The sequence below is a fragment of the Loxodonta africana genome, chromosome 3, assembly GCF_030014295.1.
Source record: "Loxodonta africana isolate mLoxAfr1 chromosome 3, mLoxAfr1.hap2, whole genome shotgun sequence".
NCBI lineage: Eukaryota > Metazoa > Chordata > Mammalia > Proboscidea > Elephantidae > Loxodonta > Loxodonta africana.
Window position 1 is genome coordinate 81370929 of NC_087344.1, and position 26375 is coordinate 81397303.

Genomic DNA, 26375 nt, shown 5'->3' on the forward strand with positions numbered 1-26375 from the left:
GGTCCCCTCTCTCTCCTTGGGTCTGGTGTTATAAGGAGCAGTCCGTGCTAAGGAGTCCCCTCAGCAACAGTAGTAAATTTCTTCCCCAAAAAGAGGGACAATGGGGCTGGAAAGCACCTCAGAGCTCATCATTTCCCAAAGTACTGCAGGTACCTTAATCCTGACCCCACCCAGAGCCTCATCAGCCACTGAACCTGGGTTTACACACTCCCAGGGACAAGGAGTATGCTCTGCTACTAGGGTGAGCCTAAACCTGAGCTCTGGCTCTGGCTCCATCCTGCAGAGCTCCAGGAAGTTCAACCCGTGTCTCCCTCCCCCATGGGACAGGCCCTCTTGGCTAAAGAAATCTTCCTGTATCTTTCTCCTTTCCCTGGCACTACCCCACTTCCTCTAGGGTGACCACCTCCAATGCAGATATGTCCTGCCATCTCCTCAGATAGTCTGCTTTCTCCTGTGCTTTGCTGGGGCCTGAACTATGGGTTTACAGGTTTTAAAAATAAATAAAGCATCTAATGACCCTGGTGGTGTAGTGGTTAAGAGCTATGGCTGCTAACCAAAAGGTTGCCAGTTCAAATCCACCAGGCGCTCCTTGGAAAACCTATGGGACAGTTCTACTCTGTCCTACAGCGTCGCTATGAGTCGGAATCAACTCGACAGCAACAGGTTTGGTTTTTAATGAGATCCACAAGCTTGTTCTCTTCTCCCCTCCCTGTATAGAGAAGAAAGGGATGGGAACCTTCTCTCCCTTTGGAAGCCTTAAGCCAGAGGGGGTGGGAGACAAGCTAAGGCCAAGCACCACGCTTCCTTATTCCCCCGGGCTGGAGAAGCAGCAGCAGCATCTTAACCTTTTCCAGTTCCCTAAGGAGAACATCCTAGAAGTGTGGTCTCTGCCAAGGGTTCTAAAGGCTTTAATTTGATTTCCCTCACATAGGCAATCGTTGTAATTATTCTGATTAGGAATCATTACCCAGTGCAGCCTCCGCACCCCTGACAGGCACAATGCATCCAGTAGCAAGCTGCAGTGGGCAGGCAGGCCCAGCCGCACCTCCTGGAGGAGCTGACAGCAAACAAAAGCCATCAATGGGGAATCCTGGGTGAGTTAATGAAGTGCTCACATGCCACAAGGAGCCAACACTAAAGCTAAACAAAACACCTCCAGTCCCTGGGGCTAGCCCCACAGTGCCACAGCTCAGCTGCCCTACTCCCCCACCCACTCACCCAGTGTAGAGCTGCCCCAGAGCTGGCCCCAGCACAGGGCCATAGGCCAGGAGAGGGTGGGGGCCCCTCCGCCAGACTCCTGGCAGCACTCGGACATCTTGTCAGTAACCCTGACGGGAACAGCTGGAGATGACAGATCAATGGTTCAATACTCTCAACAGCATGTCACTGATGTGACAGCAAATGTTATTCTAATCAAGCCATAATCATAGTCAAATTACACGGCTAGATTCTCAGGAGGGGAGGGAGAGAAAGGCAGCAGGAAGGGGTCAAAGGTCAGGAATTAAAGGTCACTCAACTTACCTCCAGCACTTGCTGCAGGCTTGGCTGACCATCCACCATGGCTTGAATAATCCCAGTGAGCTGAAAGGAAAGAGAAATAGCTGATGGGCGCAGGGACTCAAAGCTGCACTGGATCCTTTCCTTCCTGTTTTTCTCCTTCTGTGAAGGGCTCTGACCTGACATTGCTTTAGGTTCAGAACTTTACTAGAAGCCTCGGGAATGGTCCCAGGGCACGATGTGAATGTTCCCACACAAATCCCACCCTGAGACAGGGATACATATATATGTGCTAACTACGGAGTGTATCTCACATCTGTCTCAGCTTTATTTTGCAAAAAGAAAACAAAATTGATTTTATATGTATTTTGTATTAAATAGACTCAAAAGCTTCCCACAAATTTCAGCATAAAGTAAATTAAACTCTAAGCTTCACCAAAGTTCCTGTAAAAGTTGGAGAGTGTTTGCACAGGGCAGGATGCTTAGTTTCAAGCCCACCCCTTCTCTGAGCCTTGATGTCCAGCATCTCCCCCATGCCATACTTTGTCAAATACCAAGGGAGGGCCTGGGGGAGCCCACAGGATTCACCCTTCACCCTGCATACCTGGGTATTTCATCCAGCTAGTAAAGTAGGGAATAGAGTTACCTTTAACGGGTGAGGAAAATAAGACAAGAAAGCCTAATGTACAAGAACCTGGTCTAGAGAATTCCTGACACGCAGGTCTATGCTCAGAACAATGCTACTCTACCCAGGTCAGGCCTAGGTTCAAACAAGCTTGTTGTTTTGTCTTGTTGTCAAAATCTCCCTCAAGCACAGCCTACAAGGATCTGAGCCATGAGGTCCCCATCCACAGTCTTGGACGGCAGCTAGAATCCCCATGCCCAACATGCCCCTGGCTACTTCCAGAAACAGTAGCATCTCAGGCTGGCTGGGAAACGTCTTTCTTTTTTTTTTTTTTTTTTGAGGTTGGGGGGGGATTAAACTCCAATTAAACTATAATTACATTTAATGAATACCAAATACCCAACTCACAGAAACCACAGGCTCTAAGAGGGCACGTTATTTTCTCATAGTGACTTACATGGAATAGTAATACACACCTTTTAGGGAAGAAATTTTCATTTTAAGAACGCTGAGTTCCTCTAGGTGGGTTTCTGTAGTTCATCAAGTCATTATTAGGTGGTATTTTAAGGAAGTGTAAGGACACAGCCACTCTATTTTATATTCCAGAAACTGTTTTTATATTAATCTGTATTTTAATTGGGTAACAGCTGTTGCCTACAGACTTCCCATGGTCTAAAAGGAAAATAAATTAGAAAGATTAACTACACTGTTGTTTTGCAAGGCTTTAACCCACAGCATGCCCACCCGGCTGGTACCTCCACACCCTTTCCTTGCTTGAGAGACCAAAGAACTGCCCAGCAGAGGGAGGGCCTGAGTCAAAGAGAAGAAAAGATGGTCCACTGAGAGCTGGGGGAGGTGGGGATGGGGAAGTGCCCTGGGTCAGCAGCTTTAGTCTTTTAGCCTTCGAGTGCAAGGGACTCCTTTCATTTAGTCAACAACTATTCATGGAGAACCTGCAACATGCTGAGCCCTTTCTAGGAAGTAGGGGGCCAGTAGTGAAGAAGCCATAAAAGCCCTGCCCTAGCGGAACATGTCTTCTTCCTGCAGCCTCCTTCAATGCCCACTTCAGCTGGCACCCAGAGCCTGTACACCTTCCAGAGCTACATACTGAGGTATTTTGTCTCAGGCATGTAGGGGCCAAAGAAAGGGTATGCTTATTCCCAACTCCAGGTCCAACCTGCAGTTGACTCTCCTGCTAAGTTATTCCACAGGTGAGTCACATCTCCCAGCTTCGAGCTGGGGCTTAGGGTCAGGACTATCCCGGAAAAGAGGGCCCACAGCCACCTCCACTTCTTGGAAAGCCCCAAGATCCAAGTGTCTTGTCTGGTCTGAGTTTCCTGGGTCAAGATGAGGTCTACTCCTTCTGTTGGTTCCCACCAGCCCCAGGGTCACTCAGATGAGCTGAACGCCAAAGGGATTCAAGAAAGTCTCACTCATACAGAAAACTAATAGCACCCTTGCCAAGAATCCTCCCTCCTTGGAGACAGGGCTTAGGTTAGCACCTGTGTACCCCACAATCACCTGCTCTTGGCCCCATGAAAATCACTGATGTGGGAAGAGAACATACTAAACTAAAGCACTACTCTGATGTCTTGCTGCAGGGTCTCTCAGTGCAGACTAGGCCTGCCTCTTCCTATTCTGAGAGCCCCAGGATCCTAGGGCTTTCACAAACTCCACCCCTGTGGTCAACAATCCTAGAATCTTCAGCCTGGAGGAGCCTAGTGAGGTCAGTGCCCTTTCTCTACATGTTTCCTAGAAAACAGGTATTTTTACTCATGGCGCAGAAAGACATGGCTCACAGCTGAGTTCCTGAAGGACTTTAAACTCAAACCCCAGAGACACAGGGGCTTGTGCTACTGGGTCAACCAGAGGCAGCCTCCTAGGGGGAAGCCTCACTCTACTGTATTAAACCCTCCAAGGGTGAATCACATCTTAATCCCTCCACCCTTGGAGGGATTAATACAGGAGAAAGTTAGCCTCTATACCTCATACTGATAACCTGCAAGACTCTCTATAATACTTATATAAGAAGCTGTGTGAGGGAGAAAGAGAGAATTATCTAAAATTAACACTGGGAAGTTCTACCTAGGCCCAACTTAAAGCCTTCATGCTGTAGCTTAAGCCCATTCCCACTTGGGTTAACACGGGTTTGTAAAATGCTTTCACGTCCCCAGGACGAAAGGTACTAGAGCAAAGCCAAGTATTATTAAGCTGAGAACCAGGGCTCACAGGCTAAACAGAGCTCAGAGACCTTACTACTTAAAGCAGGAGAGGTGAGAGGAAGAATTAATGTGTGCTCTGTGGCTCCTCTCACTGAGGGATTACAGATTAACTCCCGCTTCTCCAGACTCAGAAACCACAAGGCGAGGGGCTTTTGACCCTGACTGATAACATGGCTGGTTACTGAGATTCCCTACCCACATTAGGGCTTTGTCCAGGAACGAGCTGGCCTCATCGTAAACACTAGCAACTACAGGAAGCAGCCCAGAAAGCTCAGTGCCAATATCATGTCAGCATCCAGTGCTTTCTCCTTTCACAGTTTATCTCCAACACAATCGTATTCTGACACCGAGACAGTTTGTTGATTACATAAGCACTTGTCTCTGGTGTGCAATCTGATAATCAGACCCACTCTTTCTACTCAGACAAAGAGACCAATAAATCTCACCCTTTATAAGTTCAGGTGCAAGACAAAGCCCTTTACTGGCGTTTAGCAAAATGGGTATTTTTTTCTAGTTTTTTTTTTTTTTTTTTTTTAACAACAGTAACAACAACAACAACAAGACTGCACGTGATCAGGGACTGTGCAGCAGCCCAGCTGCTGGGGACAGAGATATGATGAGTTGGAGCAGATTCTAGAGGTGGTAGGGAAAGGGTTTAGGAAGGAATGAAATACACCTTATCCAATCTCTGCTACAACCATGTCTCCAGGCAGACTGTCAATTGGAACTAAGGATGGCCCTCTAGAAGGCTAACATGTTCATTACACAGAATAGTATAAAAGGGCATCTGTATGTGAGCTAAAGACTTGCTTGAGGCAGAATCCCTCTTCCTGCTCCCAGCACTGAGGCTCTCTCTCCCCACGCAAGCATGTATATACACGTGGCACGTGCACAAGCACACATACAAAGGCTAGGGCTCTCTAAGAGCTTCTAGTGCAAGGGAGAAGCTGCTTAGGCACTTAATAACACAAGAACCCTCTGGCTGGAATGACCTCCAGTCCTATACCCAAAAGCAGCTACTGCCAGATTGGATGAGCTCTCAGAGTGATCGCCACCATTCTGTGTCCACGCCTTTCTCTGTGATACAATTCCACCATTTGGTATGGAGACAGGACAATTATTTAGATGATCCAAGGTTTTCCAAAAAGACTTCACTTACTCAAGAGAGCAAGTCAGCAGTACAGTTGCTTTTTGGGGAGGCAAGATATGGCTAAATAACTCCTTGACAGTACTGATTCATTTAAGGAACATGGAGTTAAGTGTTTATTTGGTACCAGACCCTAATGATAGGGCAGAGACAGATCAGATCTAGTTCCTACCCTCAAGGAACTCACAGTCTAATGGGGAGACAGATAAATAAATTACCATATATCTGAGGAGTGCTGTGTTGGGGTAAGTAGAACTCAGCCTGAGGATCAGGGAGGGCTTCCTGAGCAGAGTCCTGGAGGAGAAGTAGGAGTTAGGGTGCAGGGAGTAGCAGCAGTATGCAGGCAGAGGAACCATAATGTGCGAGGGCTGACTGTGAGAGGGCAACCTTTGGCTGAGGGGAGTGGGGTAGGAGGTGAAGCAAGGAGATATGCCGCTGGAGAAAAAAGCAGGGATGAGATCATAGACAGCTTTGAGCTCTGAAAGCCTAAGACAAAGTGGCAGACTGAGTGTCTGCAGTACAACCACACCTTCACTTGCAGAACAGGGCTTCATAATGAGAATTCCACCACCACAGCTCCTACTAGTCTCTAAAATATGTAGGTATGTACCTGGGTGGAACTTTCTGAAAAGAAGAATCATAGTTTTCAGCATATTCTCACATGCCCCCTCAGCCCCAAGACACACACACACACACACACACGCAGCAACAGCAGTCCTACTCTGAAAAAAATTCCTCTTTCCAGATACTCTTAAGCAACCAATCCTACCCAGGGCAGGACTCCAGCAGCAGTCTTTTCTATTCCTGAACAAGTAGTAATCTTTCCAAAATTTGAGCCTACCTGTCTGAGCTGAAGCTTGCTAGCTCCAAGAGGCAGACCATACAGAGAGGGGAGGAAGAAGAGGACAAGAAGACACTATACTTCCAGGCCAGTGGAGGGGTCGGGTGACTGGCTGGTTTAAGCAGGCTTTCCTTCTCTTCCAATAAGGAAGGGATTTTCAACATCATTAAAATCGTCATCTTTCAAAAGGGGCAAAAAAGGACAGATTAGCACCCCACCCTGGTGGCGTAGTGGTTAAGAGCTAGGGCTGCTAATCAAAAGGTGAGCAGTTCGAATCTACCAGGTGTTCCTTGGAAACTGTATGGGGCAGTTCTACTCTGTCCTATCAGGTGGCTCTGAATTGGAATCCACTTGATGGCAACGGGTTTGGTTCCTTTTTTTTTTGTTTAGTGGCATAGGTAATTTGCAAAAGGGGGGAAAAAACTCAGCAAACCAAAGTTTGAGCAAGAACCCCAACATTATTAGCTAGAACAGGAATAGGCTGAAGAGACTAGACACCTGGTTTATATGCAATGTCCTTGCCAAATGGGTGCCTGCAACAAAGGCCTACCTGGGTCAGGTGACAAACACGGGCATCAAGTCCAGGCACAACCCTCAAGACCGCATACCTAAGCTAAGTCAACCTCAGAGCCCACTAAGCCTTCCCAAGAGAGTCAGACAGGCCCTTCTGCAACTCCCTCCACACTAAGGAGATTGTTTCGGGATTGCTCAAGAACTTCTTTCCCCCCATTTCATTCATAAACAGAAGGTAGGTATGTAAATCGAAGGCACAAAGTCTCTAATGTACCCCAGCCCCGAACTCATAAAACATTCCAGAAACACTAATGTCTTCCCATCACCTCTGCTACCACACATTCTTGACTCATGATCCCACCACAACCTGTTGGCCATCACAGTACATAAAACATGGTGCATCCAAGTGGAAAGCTGTCACAGAAGACTTCTCCACATGGCCCGGGATGTCAAAACTCTCAGGGGCTCTTTTGAGCCTCTAACGAGCATCAAAATTTCTACGTAAAATGTAATTATGTAAAATGGGTCCCATACTAAGCAGCTGACAAGGTGGCAGAGGACAGTACCAGCCCAGGATAAGGACATTTCAGCCCACTGGGACTGCCCTTTTCTCTCTGTGGTGACAGAGTATGCTTTACACAAACTCAACCTATGCTTAACACAGGGCCATTTTGTAGAAGGACAGGTGACATCACCAGAAAGCTAAGAAAGCCTGAACATAACCACTCCAAGTTGCTGAAATTTTCACCTCTTAGAAAATGGCTGCCAAGGGACCCCACGGGAAATGGAACCAGAAAGAGCCTGAGCCCCAGTAGCATCATCTTGCTCCTAGACTATAAGTTCCCAGCCACCATGAAGGCTATGCATGGCAAAAGAAGGGAAAATGTTGGTGAAGCTGGAACAGACTGTGCCACTGCAATGCCTGAATCCACAGTGACCACAGGAGCCCGAGTAGTATGCATAAAGCCAATTGCTGGGTTCAGTGTACACTCACCTTAGCCACTGGTAAGACCTAAGCTTTCCCTAAGCAATCTGTATAGAGCACCAATGATCCAAAAGCTCCCCTCCCAGCAGCCCTTGCTTCCCACCTCCAGGGCCCTTACCTCTGTACAGAAGGGGGTAAGCTGTGGATGGACTACGGGCTGCACATACATGTGAAAGGTAGACTCAATCTCCATGGTCCGACCATTTAGCTTCAAGATGGGGAACTCAATGATTTCCTGGAGGGGCAAAGACACAGAAAAGGAAGAATAAGTTATTTTAATCAACCATTTCAATTAATAACTCAAAGTCAAGAATCAGAGGAAATTTTTGTGCTCATGAGCTCCTGCCAGGCCAAAGCCAAGACCAAGCGAGATGGTGCCAGCTCAGTTATGATCCTAACCGTCTCACTGCTAATGTCTACGTTCCAGAGACTGGACACATTCCCATCCCCATTTCTCTGGAAAGAGAAAGGAAGACAGTGGCACAATCTGCCACCGCTTCCCCAGCTGGTTTTCTAGAAGAGGCCTGCTCACGTCAGTCCCTAAAAGCAGGCCTTCTGCTTGCCCAGGCCCATATCCTGGAACAGACCTGCATCTCCAGCCATGTGGACGCCCAGCCATCAGATCAAAGCATAGATTCCTTCGTATCAAGTTTAAACAGAGCTGGTGAGTTTCTTCATTAGATTTCATAAAAAGATAAATAATAAATAAACCTAAAGGGAATACTAAAGAGAAAGAGAAAACCGAATAAGAGTAATAGAAGCTAGGTTCTCCCACCTTTCAGGCAGTACACCCTTCCCCCAGTCACTTAGCCAGCCCTTCCCAGTCTGCTGGAACGTAATGGAAGAGAAAGAAGAGAAGTGACAATTTGTTTGGTGTCTCTAAGATTAATTTGTCTCCGTTATTTAATAGAGATGCACAGCACCAAGGTCCTGGTGTGCAAACAGGCTTGCAGAACGCTGGCTGTGCAGCACGCCTCATACATCGCTCCTGGGAAGGGAGGAACGCACCAGAGGGGGGAGAGGGCAGGAGAGAGCATACGCGCACCAGAGAGAAGAGGGAAAGCAAGGAGAGAGAATAAAAAAAATTACGGCTTTTTAATATTCAAAAACAGTTTGCAAAATTTAATCAAAGCAGAGGAAAAGCTAACATTTTTACCACTTTGACATTTTTATTAGCGCTTTCATAAATTTTTAAAACATGAATGGAATTAGTTTACAACACAAAAAAACTGCCCTGAAAACATCTGGAAGAGACAAATAGGAAATCATAAAAATAAATAAATAAGAGTAAAATCCTCCAAGTAAAACTAGCATGTGCAAAGGCCTCCACTGCGGGGGGGGCGGGAGGGCTTTGCCCACTTAGGGTCCTGATTTTCAGCTCCAGTGGCATCCCTCACCCAGGTCCCCATTCTAGAGAGGACCTTTTCAGTATCACTGAAATCAAGGCAATTTGGTTCTCCCCAGGGATAGCCTGGAGAAACAACACAGAAGCTGATGATACCTGACTGTACTTTAGGAAATGAATGGGTAGAAAGACAGGAGAAATAGCCAATATCCTTGATAACCCTAGGTCAGCCAGGTCTCCTCCCCTCATAAACATACTACTACTAGGATTGGTTTTAAATCTACTTCAATCCAACACATCACAGCAGGACTGAAGACCAAATCAAGGCATTCAGATTTCATGCCAGAGAAATTCAAAGGTTCCGGTTGCCTGGTAGCCCTGGGCTGATCCCCAAAGATAGGGAAGCTGACAGAAGTCCCCAGGAATAGGAAGGGCAGAAAGGCTTCACTGCTGAGGCAAACGGAGATGGAAAGGGGGCCAAGGCTGCTGGTTATACTAGGAGATACACCTCTCCTCTCAATGGAGAGAGAAGTGGACACTCATTTCCCAATTTCCTGGGCCTCTCATTGCCCACAAAGCAGGCCAACTAGAGGAGAGTTCTGCACTCGACAACAGAGAAAAGTGAAGTGCACACACACACACAAAATACACGCTGGTCCCCTTAAAAATCAGACATCCAGGGTTTCCAAGAGCTAACTTGCTTGGCCCAGGTTCACCTGACTCCTGAATTTCTGATATATCCTTCCTCTTCCACTCAAAGTACAGAAACATTTCCCCAATAGACAGACCTCCATAGTTGGGTGAGTTTGGCTGCCCTGGTGTCTAAGGAAACAAATACAGCCAGCTCCTCACTAACAATGTTAGCTGGGCCCACAATGAAATTTAACCTGTGACACAACTGTACTTTTCATTTAAACTTTCATTTGGAGAGAGGCAGTGTTTGGAGACCTGCAGTTTGTCCTGCTAATAAAGACAAGTGTTGGGACCTTTAAGGATGCCATTCATCTTTGGCTTTTATTAAATTCAATTTTCTTAAGCCCATGATACATTATGAAATTAGGAGTTGACATTCCTCTGGAAACAAAAATATCTATCAAACATAAATAGAAAAAAACCTTCTATTACCAAGAATTTATGGCTTAAAGTTGATCTCTTTCCACTTTTTTACAAGCAGATGGTTTGTTTTAGATATCTGAAATGTTATTACAGATCTAAAATTTCATTAGTATTTATTATAAAATAGTAAGCGCTTCAGCTCCTGCTCTGACCAGCACAGAGTCAGCATTGCCAGCAGATTCTCTGAAAACTTAGTCTCTGGGTTTGCCCCCCGTAGCTTGCTACTCAAGCTTTCCCGCTGCTGGCTCCCTCACCCATAGGGAAACGGAGCCTGTCTAAGAACACGCCAGCCTCAACTCCATGCGAAAAAAGGGGGCAGATACCTAAATGCCTGGGGACCAGGGACTCAGGGCCCAGAACACATCAGATTGGACTTACCACAAACCTACCTCTCTGACGTTGTCAGCCCATTAGGCAGGACTTTTCCCCAAGACAAGAAGAGGGGCTTTCAAGGGGCCAATCCTCAAACATGACTTTGCAGGGGCCCTTCCAGAGCAGCCTCAGGAGCTGTAGTAACAATGACTTTGCACACTGACATACTCACCACCTCATCTGAGCCACTGAGGTTGTAAAAAAGGAGCTCCTAAGCGAAGCCTTTTAGCTGGGGAGTCAAAGCACAAAGGACCTCATTTCGGTACTTCTTACCTACTTACGTTGTCCAGTCAAGGAGAATACTGGCCCTAATAGCCTGCTCATGGGAGAGGAGTCCCAATCTGTACCAAACTGGCATGAGTTTGCAGCCAATGCACCTGGGGCATGCCAAACACTGCCTCAACAGCTTTCAGCTGACAATGATCAGAGACGTAACACTGAGGACTGACAGCATCAATTCTAACTTAAGGCTTGTGAAGATGTGCCCAAGTGCCAGCCTGTAGGACCAGTTGTACAGATAATAAAACTACTATTCCTGCCCCTCTCCTTTTCCTTCCCCTAACAACTTCATCATCACCCTAGGAAGAAGTTTTTTTTTTTAGAAACAGTTGAGTGTCTGCTTGTATAAAAGCAGCACTGGGAAAGAAGGAAGAACCTGTTTTTACCAGCCCTTCTTTCCCTCCCTGAAGAGTTGTTTCATAATTCTTTACCTTCATATGCCATTCGCATTCGCTTAAGCTATATAAGCATCTACTTTGTGTGGGACATTGTACAGGTGTTGGAGTGGGACCTAGAGATAAAATATACCTCTGCTTTGGAGAAGTACACAGACTAGTGAGTGGAAAAGGTACACGAGCTAATAATGAACAATGTCCTATGATAAATATCTTGGAAGAGGGACATACAAAGTGTTAAGTTTTCAATTTACAAGATGCTTTCATATATATTTTCTTAGTTCACGCTTATTAATCCTGGGAGATAGGTCATATCATCATCATCATAATTTTAGCCCTTCCATTTATTGTTTATATGTGGCAGACACTGTGTTAAGTGCTTAATGGAAATGATCTCATTTAATCCTCCTAACAATTCATGAGGTAGGAATCATTATTATCTCTATTTTACAAGTAAACTAAGGTTTAAGGAGCCCCTGGGTGGTACAAACAGTTAATGTGCTCAGCAGTAACTGAAAGATTGTAAGTTCAAGTCCACCCAGAGGCGGCTTGGAAGAAACACCTGGTGATCTACTTCTGAAAAATCAGCCTCTGGAAACCCTATAGGGGACAGTTCTACTCTGAAACATATGGCGTCAACATGAGTTGGGGTCAATTCCACGGCAACCAGTAAAGAACTTAAGTTATTTGCTCAGGGTCATACTGCTAGTAAAGGCCAGAGTTAGGACTCCAAACGGGGAAATGAGACAGAGAGTAGTACTAGCAGCTTTCAAAATCTGAAGGGTCAAGAAAGATCTAAATCTCTTAGTCTGAAAGCTAACCTTTAGGGAACTGTCTATTACTTCCTATAAAGAGAGGCTGCTCTCAAACTGTAACAGCAATGAATGTGGAATATCCACGCAGAAAGCCCTAGAAGATTGCTACTGGAAAGCCTCCACTGTGGCTACAGTAATATAGATGACACTAGGCTATGAGCTTGGGGAGGGCAAGCATCATGGCCCTTCAGTTTGCATCTCCAGAGCCTAGCTCCTGCCTGGCACACAGTCCTCACTCTCTCGACTTTTGTGATTCAATATATGATGGGTTATAAATGGCAATACAGAGGCCAAGTGCTTTCACAGAGCTCTCCTCAGGATCTATCTACTTAAGTGGTCTACTTAAGGTGACGAAGATGCTAAGCGGTAGAGCCAGGATTCAAACCTACACATATAACACTCCAGAGCACTTTCTACTAGACGCACTGCCTCTCATCTCTACGTGGTTTCTTATCCTCCCTCAACTGCTGTTATTATTGTTGTGTGCCATTGAATTAATTCTGACTCACAGCAATGCCATGTGACAAGAGTAGAACCACCCCATAGTGTTTCCTTGGCTATAATCTTTACAGAAGCAGATTGCTAGGTCTTTCTCCCATGGAGCTACTAGGTAGGTTCAAGCCGCCAGCCTTTCAGTTAGCAGCCAAGTCCTTAACCGTTGCACTACCAGGACTCCCGCAGCTGCTACAAACCACCAACGTCCCAGTTTTTCCTAGGGTAACCAGCCATCCCAGTTGGCCCGTGACTGAGGGTATCCCAGGACACAAGACTTTCAGTGCTACAACTGGAACAGGTGGTCACTTGACATCATCCATAAATCACCTGCACTTCTAGGTCATCCATGGGCAGGGCACCATGAACCTAAAAGGTTGGTCTGCTGATGGGTTCATGGGAATTAGCTACATCTTGACAACTAAGAACAAAAGCTTCAGAACAAGGTACCTATGGTTCCAAATCTATTTTACCTGCAGCTTCCCTCAATAAGATGCCAACTGCAAATCTCTCTCTCTTTCAGAGGAGGGAAGACAGAAAGATAAAAGGAAAGCACCAAGCAACTGATCTTTTACCTTTTTAAGTGAGTTGGGAGCAGGGGTTTTGAACCAGCTGCTTTCTAACTGCTCAACTAGGAACACCAATGATTCCCTTGAGAAACTGATGACAGAACTGCAATAGCATTTCAAAGTAAATTCCACACCCACAATCAGGAGATTACAAGAAATAAACGTGTAGGTTTTCAAGGTATTCAAAATCCCTTCAACTTAAGTTGTCTGCAGTGGTAAGATTATATTTAAAGATTAGAAGAACGACAACAAAAGGATTTTAAGCAGAAGGGACTTGGGTTAGGCTGTTAGCATTTCTTAACAATGGGACAGAGAGTACAGCACTGCAGCATTCTACAGACCTTCTTCCGAAAGCACAGATTCTCCTCTGCCTGAGCTGATGTTTGTTTCTCTGGTCCTGTCTGAAATAAGGGAATGAACAGATGATTTGCCATCGTTTTCCCCTCTCGACCTAGGAAGGAACTGGCATCTCCTCATTTTAGAGACAGTTAACAACTAATCTAAAGATGCAAACAGCTATGCAAGCACTCAGCTGCTGGCTGCTAATTGAAAGGTTGGTGGTGGAACCAGTTCGTTCTGGTTCGAACCCCTGCTGAGAATATGCATCTCTACCCCCAGATATACTGTATCAGAATCTACATTTTAGCAAGATCCCCAGGTGATTCTTATGTATAACTTCCTAGGAACTTGTTAGATGTGCCAATTCTCAGCAGGGTTTCAAATCAGAAAGAACCAGTTCAAAGCCCTGGTTTGAACCTACCTAGAGGCTCGGTGAGTCGGAATCGACTCGACGGCACTGGGGTTTTTTTTAGAAGCTCCATGAAAGAAAGACCTAGAAATCTGTTTCCATAAAGATTACAGCCAAGCAAACCAAATGGAGCAGTTCTACTGTCACCTGGGGTCACTATGAGTCAAAATTCACTCAACAGCAAACAATACCACCTAATCTATCCCTCCCCTCCATCCTCTGAAGAAAATTGCAAAAAGTGTGTGTAACATTCCACCACAAAATAGAAAAAGTAGTAGTTGGCAAACACATGGGTTTTATCCAAATACTTGGTTTTGGATAAAAATCTCAGGCAAAAATGGGCCCTTTCTCCAAATGATCAGGGTGTTTCCTGGCCACAGATGAAAGGGAAAGTTGGATGGGAGAAGCAAGGAATACAGTGGGCAATAGGGCATGGTTTGCCTAACAGTTTCTTCCTTGGGGAAAAAAAAAGACATTTAATGCACAAGGAGCTTATTTCTTAAACAAACACTCGTGGTTTTGATTTACACCACAGCCTGCTCCTAAATAATTTATGGCGGGTTAAATTTATTGCCAAGCCCTGGCTGGCTGCAAATTCGAATTGCCAAATAATTAGATTTTAGGGCAAAGCTTATAAATTACCCGTCGATTTGTCCGGACTTGTTTGTCAGTTGCTTTGTGCTTCGGGTCATCTTTGGCATTTGGCTGTTTGGGTTTTAATTGCTGATTTACACTTTGACAGATGAGAGCTGATGCTCAAACTTTCAGGACAAGGAAGGGTAAAAATCAAGGGCTTTAAAAGGCCGATTTTTCACCTGCATGTCCCTCTCCACCCATCCCCATAGACCCCAAAGCAATTAAAATGTAGAAATGGGGCTGAAAATAGACACTGCCATCCTTTATTCAGGGTATTGGCGGCGGCGGGGGAGGGGGTGTTGCAGAGTAAATTATGATTTTACTGAAATCAGAATTTGAAAAAAAAAACACTCAATACCAATAAATGAAAGAGACCTAGAGTGTTAGCAATTCCACCCTCACCCAGGAGTGTATATGCCAGAGACTACCTCTAACACACAAGACTCTGACACAGCCTCAGTTACTCAATTACAAATAACTTCAGGTATTAGTGGCCTCTGTGAAGCAGATCCTTCAGGGCAGGAAACAACCAAATGATTTCTTTGTAGCTACCTGTATACATATATTTGTCATGAAATTAATTTAAACAAATCTCAGGTTGGGTGCAGGAGAGGTCTCCCAGCAGCAACACTAAGGGAGAGCGTGGAAGTGGAAGGGTGCCAAACCCAACATACCATTCCAGTGGAGGAAAGAAAATCTCTCTGGGTAGTGCCCTGGCTGTCTCCACCATATTGATAGAGAGCCTGAGACTCTCTCTACACTCCCTGGAGAAGCAGGGCCTGCCTCCCAGCCACCTGCTGTAACCCAATAGCTTACTACGAGGCCATTGGTAAGAATAACACTAATGCTGATTCCACCTATAAAAGCTGGCACATACAGCTATTACATACCAAAAACTTATATATATTAATTCATTTTATCCTCCTAACAGCCCTCTGAGATCGATACTATTATTAACCCCATTTTACCAATAAGGCAACTGAGGCATAAAGAATATAGATAACTTTTCCAAGGTCACACAGCTAGGAGGCGCTGGAGAAAAGACTCAAATCCAAAAAGCCCCGTTTTGGAGTCCATGCTCTTAACCATTATGCTATATCGTGCTCATGAGAGCAGCCCCCATGTCAGCTCTCCCCACTTTGGAGGGCCAGAGTCCACACTCTGGGACATGGGCACACGCAGCCTAAGCCTCTTGTTTAGTTAATCACCCAACAAGGTGGCAAACAGTCATGTAACTTGCTCAGGATCACAAGATGAATCAGAGGCTTGGTTAGACAAAGACCATTTTCCTAATCAATCCAGATAATGCACTGAAGATTATAATAGCTGACGGTGAGTAATAGGTGATCAAGACAGGACTAGGCAGACTTAGGCAGACATAAAAGTTTCGGGTCAGGCAACTTTGATAGCAGCCCAGAGAAGCTGGGTGGGCTTCAGAAGGCCGTGCTCAGTAACTCCTGCCCACAGCTCCAGGGATTGCTGTTCTTTCTCACAGAACTGCACGCCTACAGTGTGGCTCACAGATTCCCTGTCTTGTCTACACCCGACAGCCAGAAGCCAGGACAGGGAAACATTGTTCTGGCCTGAGAGTAGATTAAAAAAAATCACTGGCTAGCAAAATGGACACAAAAAGAGAGAGTGGAGGGAGAGAGCAGGCTGTCTCATTAGGGCGAGAGTAATTGGGAGTGTGTAGCAAGGTGTATATGAGTTTTTGTGTGAGAGACTGACTTGATTTGTAAACTTTCACTTTTCACAATAAAATTTATAAAAATTTAAAAAAGAATTATAAAAAAAAATCACTGACCAGTAACATCACAGAGACTACCACCCTGCCCATAATGCAGTGAACACTTCATACACATTGGCTCATATGACCCCATATCTCTGCAAGGCAGGTGGGCATCACTCCCCATTTTACAGATGAGAAAGCTAAGGCAGCCCATGGTTCTCAAATGTGGACAAATAGCATCCACATCACCTGGGAACTTCTTAGAAATGCAAATTACTGGGCTCCACCCCAGACTTTCTGAATCAGAAACTCCAGGATGAGGGCCCTGCAATCTGTGTTTTAACAAGCCCTTCAGGTGCTTCTGATGCTCGCCAAAGTTTGAGAACCATTGGTCTAGACCAGGGCTCCAGACCGGTTCATTCTGGTTCGAACCTCTACTGAGAATTCATATTTTCACCAGATACACTGAATCAGAATCTACGTTTTAACAAGATCCCCAGGTGATTCTTATGTAAAATAAATTTTGAAAACCACTGCTGTACTAGTAGTTTTCAAATTGGTTCCCAGCCAGCAGCATTAGCATTGCCCGGGAACTTGTTGGAAATGCAGATTCTCAGCAGGGGTTCCAACCTGACTGAAGGTTCGAAGCCCTGGTCTAGACTAGAGCAGTGTTTGCCAAACTTTAAATTACCTGAGGATCTTGTTAAATTGCAGATTCTACTTAGGTCAGGGATGGGGACCGATAGTACATTTCTAACAAGCTCCGAGGTGATGCAGATGCTACTACTTTTCTCAGACCACACTATGAACAGCAAAAGTGTGGTCTACAGCAACTGTGTGGCCAATTCCTTACCTCAGAGTTACTGATTAAGTGCAGATCAGAGCCCAAGGTTCTCAGCTCCTCTCTCAGGACAAAGCCTTACTCACCCCACTTCTAGGCACCTGGGGCAAGCCCTTTAGATCCATCAACCATCCCTGGCTCTTGCCATCAGATATTTCATCCATCTTGTTGCCAAGAGCTAGGAGAGAAAAACTTACACATCACATCCCAGAACTTTTTAGATCAAGCTGGCATACCTGTCAGGGAGCCGGCAAGAGGTTTTCTTGTCAAAAAATAAAAATAAAACAACAAAAAAAATGTTTTCTTGTCCTGGCAATGTCTGCACCCTTTCAGAGTTCTGTCGAGACCAGGGCATCAGCTACCCCCAGGGTTCTCATCACACTATTCTCTCAGGCCTCCAGAAAAACACCTTCCGTCTGTCCAAAGGAACCAAAAAGCATGGTTGGACATCTCTCCTACGAGGATTTCTTACTACAAACACAAGTTAGGAGCTTGTCAAAGCTCTTAGCACCACTGACTCCCCACTAGTATCCAAAGCAGCTATAAACTACTTAAGAGCATGGTTCTCAAGCTTGTTTCTTTCTCACCATACTTAAGGATCACAACACATAACTTCTCTCCATCACCACCTTAGTCCAGCCCACTAACATCTACCTCTTTCAGGTAATGCAGTGGCCTCCTAACCAATTACCCTACATCCATTTTTAACCACTTGGAACACCTTCCCCTCTGTCTCCAACCTTTACTCAAATATTCTAACTTGCAACATCTATTTCTATTTCATCTCTTCTACTCAACAAAACATTCAGACTTTCTTTTCTGGCTGACCAACTTTGCCCCCAGCCTCACTGTAGACTCTGCACACTCCTTTACTCACAGCAACATCTGTATCTTGAAATAAGAGCCTCTCCCAGGATTTAGCCTTCAGAACAGCCCTTGGCTGGGATGGCCTTTAAGGGACTAGACACTGACCACACAGCACTAGACCAAAATTAGAGCCACTCATGTAACAGACCTGTATTATTGCTCAAAGACCTTTAAGATCCCCACTAGCCAACTACATATAGGGTTAAGACCAAAAAAGCAGCCTATTCAAAGATAGCTCTACTTCAGGATGTTTCCCTGATGTTTGTCTCTCCCTTCAGAGTCTAAGCTACATTACCTCCTTTCTGATTCTCTCAGCACCTAAGACGGCCTTGCCCATGGTAGCCCTCAATACATGCAAACCCCTCTCGGCCTGTCCCAGCCTGGTTACCCTTCTGCTGCAGACCTGTCAGCTTGGGAGGCTAGTGTCAATCTGGGAATACTCTTCTCTCAGGCTTTTAGGTTGGGCTATGGGCTCAATTTTCACAGCTAGAGCTCAAAACTCATCACATACATGTAAGATGTAAGACTGTGGGGGCTTTTTAAGTATTGTGAACACCCAGGATAAGAGGATAAAAAATAATCATACCAGCAGCATCTTAATCAAAATGATACAGGATCCCTTTCCCTGACAAGACAATGAGACGGAGAAAGCTTCTCCTAGTATCACTTTCCTAATGTCAAACAAGCGAGCCTGGTCTACAAAAGAAATTTTGAGGGGACAGGAAAAACAAGCAGAAACAGGATGGAGGGAAGGGGAAGATGAAGCCTATGGACTTATCCTAAATATTCCTTTGGCTTCCTATCAGCCCTTCCTGACCTGCTGGTTTCTAGGGCTATACCTGTTACAGAGAAGCCCTGGTGGCGCAGTGGTATAGCACTCAGCTGCAAACTGAAAGGTTGGCAGTTCGAACCTACCTGCTACTCCACGGGAGAAAGATGTGACAATCCGCTCCCATAAAGGTTACAGCCTGGGGATTCTATGGGGAAGTTCTACTCTGTCCTATAGGTCACTATGAGTTGGAATCCACTCGACAGCAATGCATTTGCTGCTGCTCAGAGGGAAAACTCAACCCTCACCCCAGCTGACTGTCCAGTTACCTCTGCTCTTGTTACCCGCTCCTGTCTCTTCATTAATCTTTCCTTCCACACTTTTCTCAATGTCACAGCCAGCTATTTATCTGTTTGAAGGTTTAAACCTCCCTGGTCTATTGAACATGGATCTTCACATAGGATGCCTAGCAGATCCAGATCCAAATTCACAGTACTATGGCGAGGGAGGTCTGTCACGTCATTTTCCAGCCCCTGCTTCTCACTAGAGACTTAGCAGCCCAACCCAGAAGCTACCATCAATGGTAGCTATCAGATTAGCCCTCTCTATCAATGCCTTAGAACCTCAGCTTACATATTTGTACAATGACCCCTCCCACCCTGTTTGCCCAGACTTTATTTACTAAAATTCTCTTAAGCCTCTTCTAGCCTTCCTGCGCTCACAGCATCCCAGTAACATCTTCCAGGTTGAATGTGAAAAATACCATATAACTGATACAGATAATCCTATTCACTGGTGAAATATCTGCCAGGGTCAAAATCTTCATTCTCCCTCTACCTCTTTTTCAACATTCCAACAAACAAGCCTGCGATCCAGGTAAGTTTTTCCGGACTTACACCGCTCATTCCAGCTCTCTGCAAGCACCTTCTTTCATTCCTGATACAGCACTTCTGAGAGGGCTCAGGCAGACTTGGCCCTCACCACTCTCTTAAGTTTCTCGTAACACGAAGGCTCTGTGACTCCCCTCTCCACACACTGGGAGCAGGAATGATCATCCTGTTGTGTTCATAGTGCACTGGGTACTTACCCATCAAATGGTAATTATCGTATTGTTCAATGGCTGTTACGTGTGTCTACCCTTCTTGACTATGAGTTCCTTGAGGGTAGGGACCATTTCTTCCTTGTCTTTGTATCCCCAGCACCTAACAGAGAGCTTGAAGTTGCTATTGAATGAGTAAAAAGAGGCCTTTTCACTGACTCTAAGGTGGTTACAATGAAGTCCTCTTCATTCCTTTGCTGACTTAGTTGGTTTTGTCATGTCCAACAAGAACTTTAAAAGGCAGCTCAGTGTCACTGTTATTTTACAGTCCCTGATTTCATTCACCATTTATCAATGGCCCTATTCTTTAGCGCTCTTCCCCACCACCAACCTTAGCCCTGTGTCTAACGAAATCTACATTCCAACAGCTGTCTAGCCCTGGGGCAGCCACCAGCAATAATAACAGGCTGGGGGAGACGCTTCCTGATTTGCACTGCACTATGTGGTGATTTTGTTACCAGCGACCCAGTGCTCCCCAAGGAAGGTTCCTGGCCCCACACCCAGGCCACTCCATAGCCTAACTACATACCATGGCAGCTTGAGGGTAGAAACCCTAGGGAAGGTAGGGAAGCAGTACGAATAGAGCAAATAAACCCACTTCGATCCACCCTCTGCTAGGCCAAACACACAAGGCAGCATCACCATGCATCAGTGCTCCACTCCCCAAGATGTATATTTTACTTCTACATTGCTATGTCTGTTCCAAATAAAGAAGGGCCCTTCGGCTTTCATGTGAAGTTACAACAGGGCCAAGGCCTGGACACAGCAAAGGCCTGTTCTCATTCAGAGAGCACTAGTAAGGAACCACTGTGAGAGTCGGGGTAAGCCTGTCCCTGTGAGGGACCACCAGGGAACAGCTGCCTGGAAGGGGAGGGGAGGGGGGAAAAGGAAGCACCACATTTACGGAGGCAGAGACAGAAGGGACAAAACGGCCTAGTGGGTTGCCCATTCCCACCACCATCACTGGCCACCAATAGAGAAATTCATTTATAGTGACCCTGGAAGAAGAGATGTGTTAAAGCAGAGATATAACTAAAAAGAAAAGGCAATAATTGGTCTGATGGTTAGGGGAAAAATTATGCCAGGAGTCAGAAGCCTGTGCAAGAACACTTACAGCTCACACAGTCATCATAACTCAGCCCCCTCAAGCATTTTGCGCTCTGCTTATGGTGTTAACTTTAATGTCTTAACATATAACACCATCCACACTAACACAAAATACTACACACGCCAGATGAGGCTGAGTTATAGTTGCTGCGGGAAGCATAACTTTGAATTTCCTGATTTTGGTGCATTTAATCTCAACCATAATGTTACATTAACGTCGGTTTTGCATTTCATTTCCAAGTTTAGAAGAATAGCGTCAGTGCCTTCGCCTTGTGTACAGAAAAAATTGCAGGCTGACTGGGGCCAAAGGCAGAGGGACCGCCACCCAACAACCAGGTACTTCTGTTAAATGCCCAGAGAAATGCAGAGAGAAGGGTCAATTCTTTCCCCAGGGAAATACCTTCCCATCCACTTAGAGATTGCAAGAACCACCCATCTGGAGATTGTAGGAACCAAGAACAGAGAGAAGGAAAAGAACTCAATACGGAGCAGAGAGCAATATGTATGTATTGGGGCAAGGGGGGGATCCTGCCTTTCAGCCTTGAATAGAGAACAAAGGTATCAATATACTTTGATTTGTAGGGATCTTGACCAAGTTCCTGTGAATTCTTCTAAAATCTCTCTCTCACAAAAAGACTAATAATGATGTACCAGCTCTAGGTCATACTAAAATCTCCCAAATGTCTCTCTTCTATATTCTTCCTTCTCCTCTGTGACCAGCAATCCTCTCTCCACCCCACCCTCCAAAAATAACTCCGCATCTGGACAATTTCTATAAAAGAGAAACTCCTTTACTCATAGTTCTAACTCAAATTGCAGATGGAGTCTCCTCAAGGTTTCCTAAAGGAAAAAAAAGTCCCCGTGGACAAAGACCAAACACTAGAAAATCTCAACCCCAAAGGTCATTTTCCTCCGAAGTTATGGGCACTTGAATGCAGATGAAAAGGAAAACAGTCGGCAGGGCTGCTGCACAGCAGTGAGAAAAAGACTACACCCAGGAGCCTGATGGATGCCCGAGAGAACCCAGGGAGGGAGGGAGGTGGCAGCAGGGCCATCGGCTCCCCAGATGGGGAGAGCTGGGCTGCCCCCTCCCTGGCCATCCCAGACAGCTGAGGTTATGTCCCCCTCCCCACGTGCTGTGGCCTATACCTCATTCTCCTCACTTACATTTGCTTTTGTCACTTCTGAACACTGAGGTGGAGAGAGAACTTGCCCCAAGGTTAGAGATGCACAATTAAAGACCCCACCAAAGCTTTCAGGCTGCTCCCTGGGCCTCAGGGTCACAACGCCATCATTCGATGCACAGCCACACCAAAATGAGCAGCATGAACTCCTGCTAGCGAGGACAGCGAAGCCACATTCTCCTGGACCAGATAAGATCCACTTCTATAATAGGGCACAATTAATTCCTAAAACAAGAAAGAAATCATATTCCTCAAGTCTAGAGCCCCTAAAACATTAAATACCTAAATTAACATTTAATGAAAAATGTTTTCAAATGAAAAAGAGTCTCATGTTCAATCAATACCTACCATGTTAATCTGAATCAAAACATGTAAAACAAATCAAATGAGTGCAAAAAATCAGAACGAAAAAGCCTATAACTGGCAAACCGATCACGCCAGTTTCACCTAGCTGAACAAAGCACAAAAACAAACAGCAAAAGTGATGACAAATGGAAAATACCAGACGTTTTACCGTGTTTATAACCAATAGTGTTACTCACCCAAGTACAAACAGAACTACACCTGTTAGTTTTTCATGATGGCATTCCTTTAGGATAGTCCCAATAAGCTGACCCAGGGACTTCTGAAAATCAGAGACAGATGAAAGAAATGAGCCCCATGCCAAGCCTCCAGATAGGCCCTGGCCCCAAACCTGTTCCTGCGCCTACATATCCGAGGAGTATGACACACTCCCATAAGAATCAGAAGTGTACTATGCGGAGGACTCTGAGTACTGAAAGCTCCTGGAAGCCAGGATGAGGGGAGCTGATATGGTTCCAATTCACAATCCCAAATCCAACCCCAGGAAGCATGCAGACCTTATCCATAATCCCTGCCAAGTGGACAGCCATCAAGCCATTCGGAGAACAGTAGGGAAGGCTAATATAACTTGCTTACCATATTCTAGCCCTTTACTGTCTCTTCTGGAAGTTCATTCTCACCCTAAATCTGAATCTTCCCTGCTTCAATTTTAATTCACTTTGTTATTGTCCTTAGTAAAATGAGAAACAAGTTATTGTCATACTCCTTGGAACAACGAGGAGCTCTGGTGGTACAGTGGCTAAGAGCTACAGCAGCTAACCAAAAGGTCGGCAGCTGGATCCACCAGCCACTCCTTGGAAACCCTATGGGGCAGTTCTATCTGTCCTAAAGGGTCACCAAGAGTCGGAATTGACTCAACTGCAATGGGTTTTTTTGTTTGTTTGTTACAACCACTTTCCACGTGAATTTATTTAGCTCTCTTCTTTATCTCCAAATCCTATTTTTGTGCTTCTAATCATTTTTATTGCTCCTATCCTGAGCTTTTCCAATTTTCTTCCTTGTTTCTTTCCTCCCTTCTTGACCAAAATACCAAAACACACAGAGGCTCTAATGAAGATCTGACCTATGAGGCCTTCAATGGAAAGATACTGTCCTATCTGCAACTGATGACTTCTCCAATCTATCTTCTAAGCTTTCTCTGAATTCTACTAGGATCTTGCTATCTGCAAACTTTAAAGAAAAAAAAGGGGGAGAAGGAAGAAGCTTTAAGTTGCAACTAACAAGTCTCAAGTCACTACTGATCTGCCCATCCCTTTCCTAAGGGGGTCCAATGGGCAATCCAGCGTAGATATCTAGCCCCAAACTCACCTTCCCACCTGTTGATCACAGCATTGTAGAGGCTTAATGAAGTTGAGATGCATTACATTTATCACTTGGCCTAGATCCACTCAAATCCATCACTATGTCACAGCAAGAAGTTAGATTGATCTGACGGGATTTGCTCTTCTTCACAAACCCATATAAGTTATTACTCAGTACCCTACGCTCTTCCAGCTGTTTGCTGATTGATTATCTGACGATCAGGTCAAGTATCTTCTCTAGAATCACAGTAAACTAACAGGTCTATAATTTCCAAGATCATTCGTATTCCCCTTTTAAAGATAAGCAAGACAGCAAATGCTTCTTCCTGAGTTCTCTAAAGCAACAGCTAATGCTTTGCTAATAATGAACCAGGGCAGCCAATTCCTTAAGCGCCCTTGGAATCACATCATCAGGGTTCAGTGATTCTGGTGATAATCTTTAATCAGGCCCAGAGCCTGGTAAACAGAATGAAGCCCTTCCACAGCCTGGGTCTAGAGAGCCTTGGTGCCGAGGTCTGGGAAGGAAGCTGGTGACACAAGTAGTTTAAATCTGTACTGTAGTATATCTTAAGCACTTGGAAAAAAAAAAAATCTCCTTGAAGGAGAGATGAAAGGTAACATTAACAGACAGACCAAACTGAGACATGAATCAGGCTAAAGCCTAAGGAACAATAGCAGGACCTTCTGCAGGACAAGAGAACAGACCTATATAATTATCTGAGCTTATAATCTAACTGAAAAGATAAGAAAACATACATAAGCATGTGCCAGGAGGCAGAAAGTAGTAAATGCCTTAAGGGAGATGCCAAGTGATCATGAGTGTTCAGAAGAGGGATGAATCATATGCAACAGGGATGTGTTGAGTTTTAGACTCAGTCCCACTGGGACCTACTCAGTAAATGATATCCACATCAGTAGGGAAATAATGTGGCATTTTCGGATATGAATCCCCAGTTTCCACTCTGGGAGAATTTGCATAACCACATTCTCAACCCACCAGCCAGAAACATCCACCATGCAAGGAGAAAATCCATTAGTTTTGGGAGACAGAGAAGACTCTACAGAGGGGCAGGAGCAAGAGACAGAGAGTAGCTCACAAGCAGCATTCCTCTTCATCCAAAGCTCGTTCCCTTAGAACATTCTCCTTATCTGGCTCCTAGTCTTCCTAAGCTTCAGCAGACCTGATCCCAATGCCCTAAAGGCAGACCACTCCTTTAAGGGAGAACAGGAAAGAAGAGGGGAGAAAGGGAAATATAAAGGGGTTGGAGTGTCTGCTTTACGTAAGATAAACCACCATTCTAAAGACAGACCCCTTCCTGGAAAAAACCAACCAGGAGAAATGAGCCTAGTTTATCTAAGAATGAGCCCCACTCCTCCCTGCGTCTCAGTGCCTGACACAGAGACCCTCTTCATCCCCTTCTGCTTACTGCCAGTTGAAAACTGGTCCCAGAACAGCATGTCTGTGTATCCCATAGTTACACACCCTGCTAACCCCGCCCCACAGGAAAGAGTTACAGACCTAGAGCTAGGCATATTCAAGGCCCCTGCATAACAATGGGAAACCCTGGTGGCATAGTGGTTAAGTGCTAGGGCTGCTAACCAAAGGGGCTAACCAAAGGGGCTAACCAAAGGGTCAGCAGTTTGAATCTGCCGGGTGCTCCTTGGAAACTCTAAGGGGCAGTTCTACTCTCTCCTACAGGGTCCCTATGAGTTGGAATCAACGCAGTGGCACTGGGTTGGGTTTGGTTTTTGCACAACAATGAGCCGCCACATCAGATCCCAAACATTCCCCGAAAACGAAAACGAACCCCAAGCACTCTAATTTAATCACCTATCTGTCTATATGCCTCATTGCTGCTAGTCCAGGCTTCCTGACGGCACTATCTTAAAAGGTAAAAGGTCTCTGAACACAGCTCGTGACTAAAAAAAAAACAGGCAAAGAAATTTTCCTTTCCAATGGACCAACAACGGTGCTTGTTCAGGCCATCTAATGCTATATAACAAATCATCCCAAAACTGAGTGGCTTAAAACATAATCATTTATTATCTCTCACAGTTTCTGTGAGTCAGGAATTCAGGAGCGGCTAGGCTAGCTAGCCCTGGCTCAGGGTCTCTTCCGAGGTGAAGTCTGATGTCCACTGAGGATGCCGTCATCTGAAGGCTTGACTGGGGTTGGGGGATTCACTTCCAAGATAGCTCACATGGCCGGCAAGATGGTACTGGCTTCAGGCCAGAAGGCTCAGTTCCATGTGCCTCTCTACAGGGCTGCTTGGGTGTTCTCAAACATAGCATGATGGCTGGTTTCCCCCACAGCAAGTAATTCAAAAGAGGAAGGAATTGCAATGCCTTTTATGACTTAGCCTCAGAAGTCACACACTGTTTCTTCCACTATATTCTACTGGTTATACATGGCTAGCTTTGATTCAGTGTGGGAGGGGACTACCATGGGCATAAATACCAGGAGGCAGAGATGATTGGGGGCCATCTTAGAGCGGGCTACCACAGAACTCAGTAAAAA

General features: G+C 45.4%; 1 protein-coding gene across 8 annotated transcripts in view; it reads right to left on the bottom strand.

Moving 5' to 3' along the window:
- Positions 1–26375, bottom strand: part of ERI3 (ERI1 exoribonuclease family member 3) — a 137170-nt gene that overhangs the window by 94460 nt on the left and 16335 nt on the right. For 7 of the 8 annotated variants that reach the window (XR_010321385.1, XM_064281868.1, XM_023554638.2 and 4 more), the window contains 2 exons: positions 7949–8065; positions 1522–1581 (listed from right to left, as the gene is read on the bottom strand). Coding sequence is in view for 7 of the 8 variants with exons in the window: in XM_064281868.1 (XP_064137938.1) it covers positions 1522–1581; positions 7949–8065 (177 nt within the window). In the remaining variant the exon portion in view is untranslated. Of the gene's footprint in view, positions 1–1521; positions 1582–2601; positions 2795–5709; positions 5786–7948; positions 8066–26375 lie in introns of those variants that run through there. The other variant, XM_064281869.1, reaches the window with a different exon arrangement.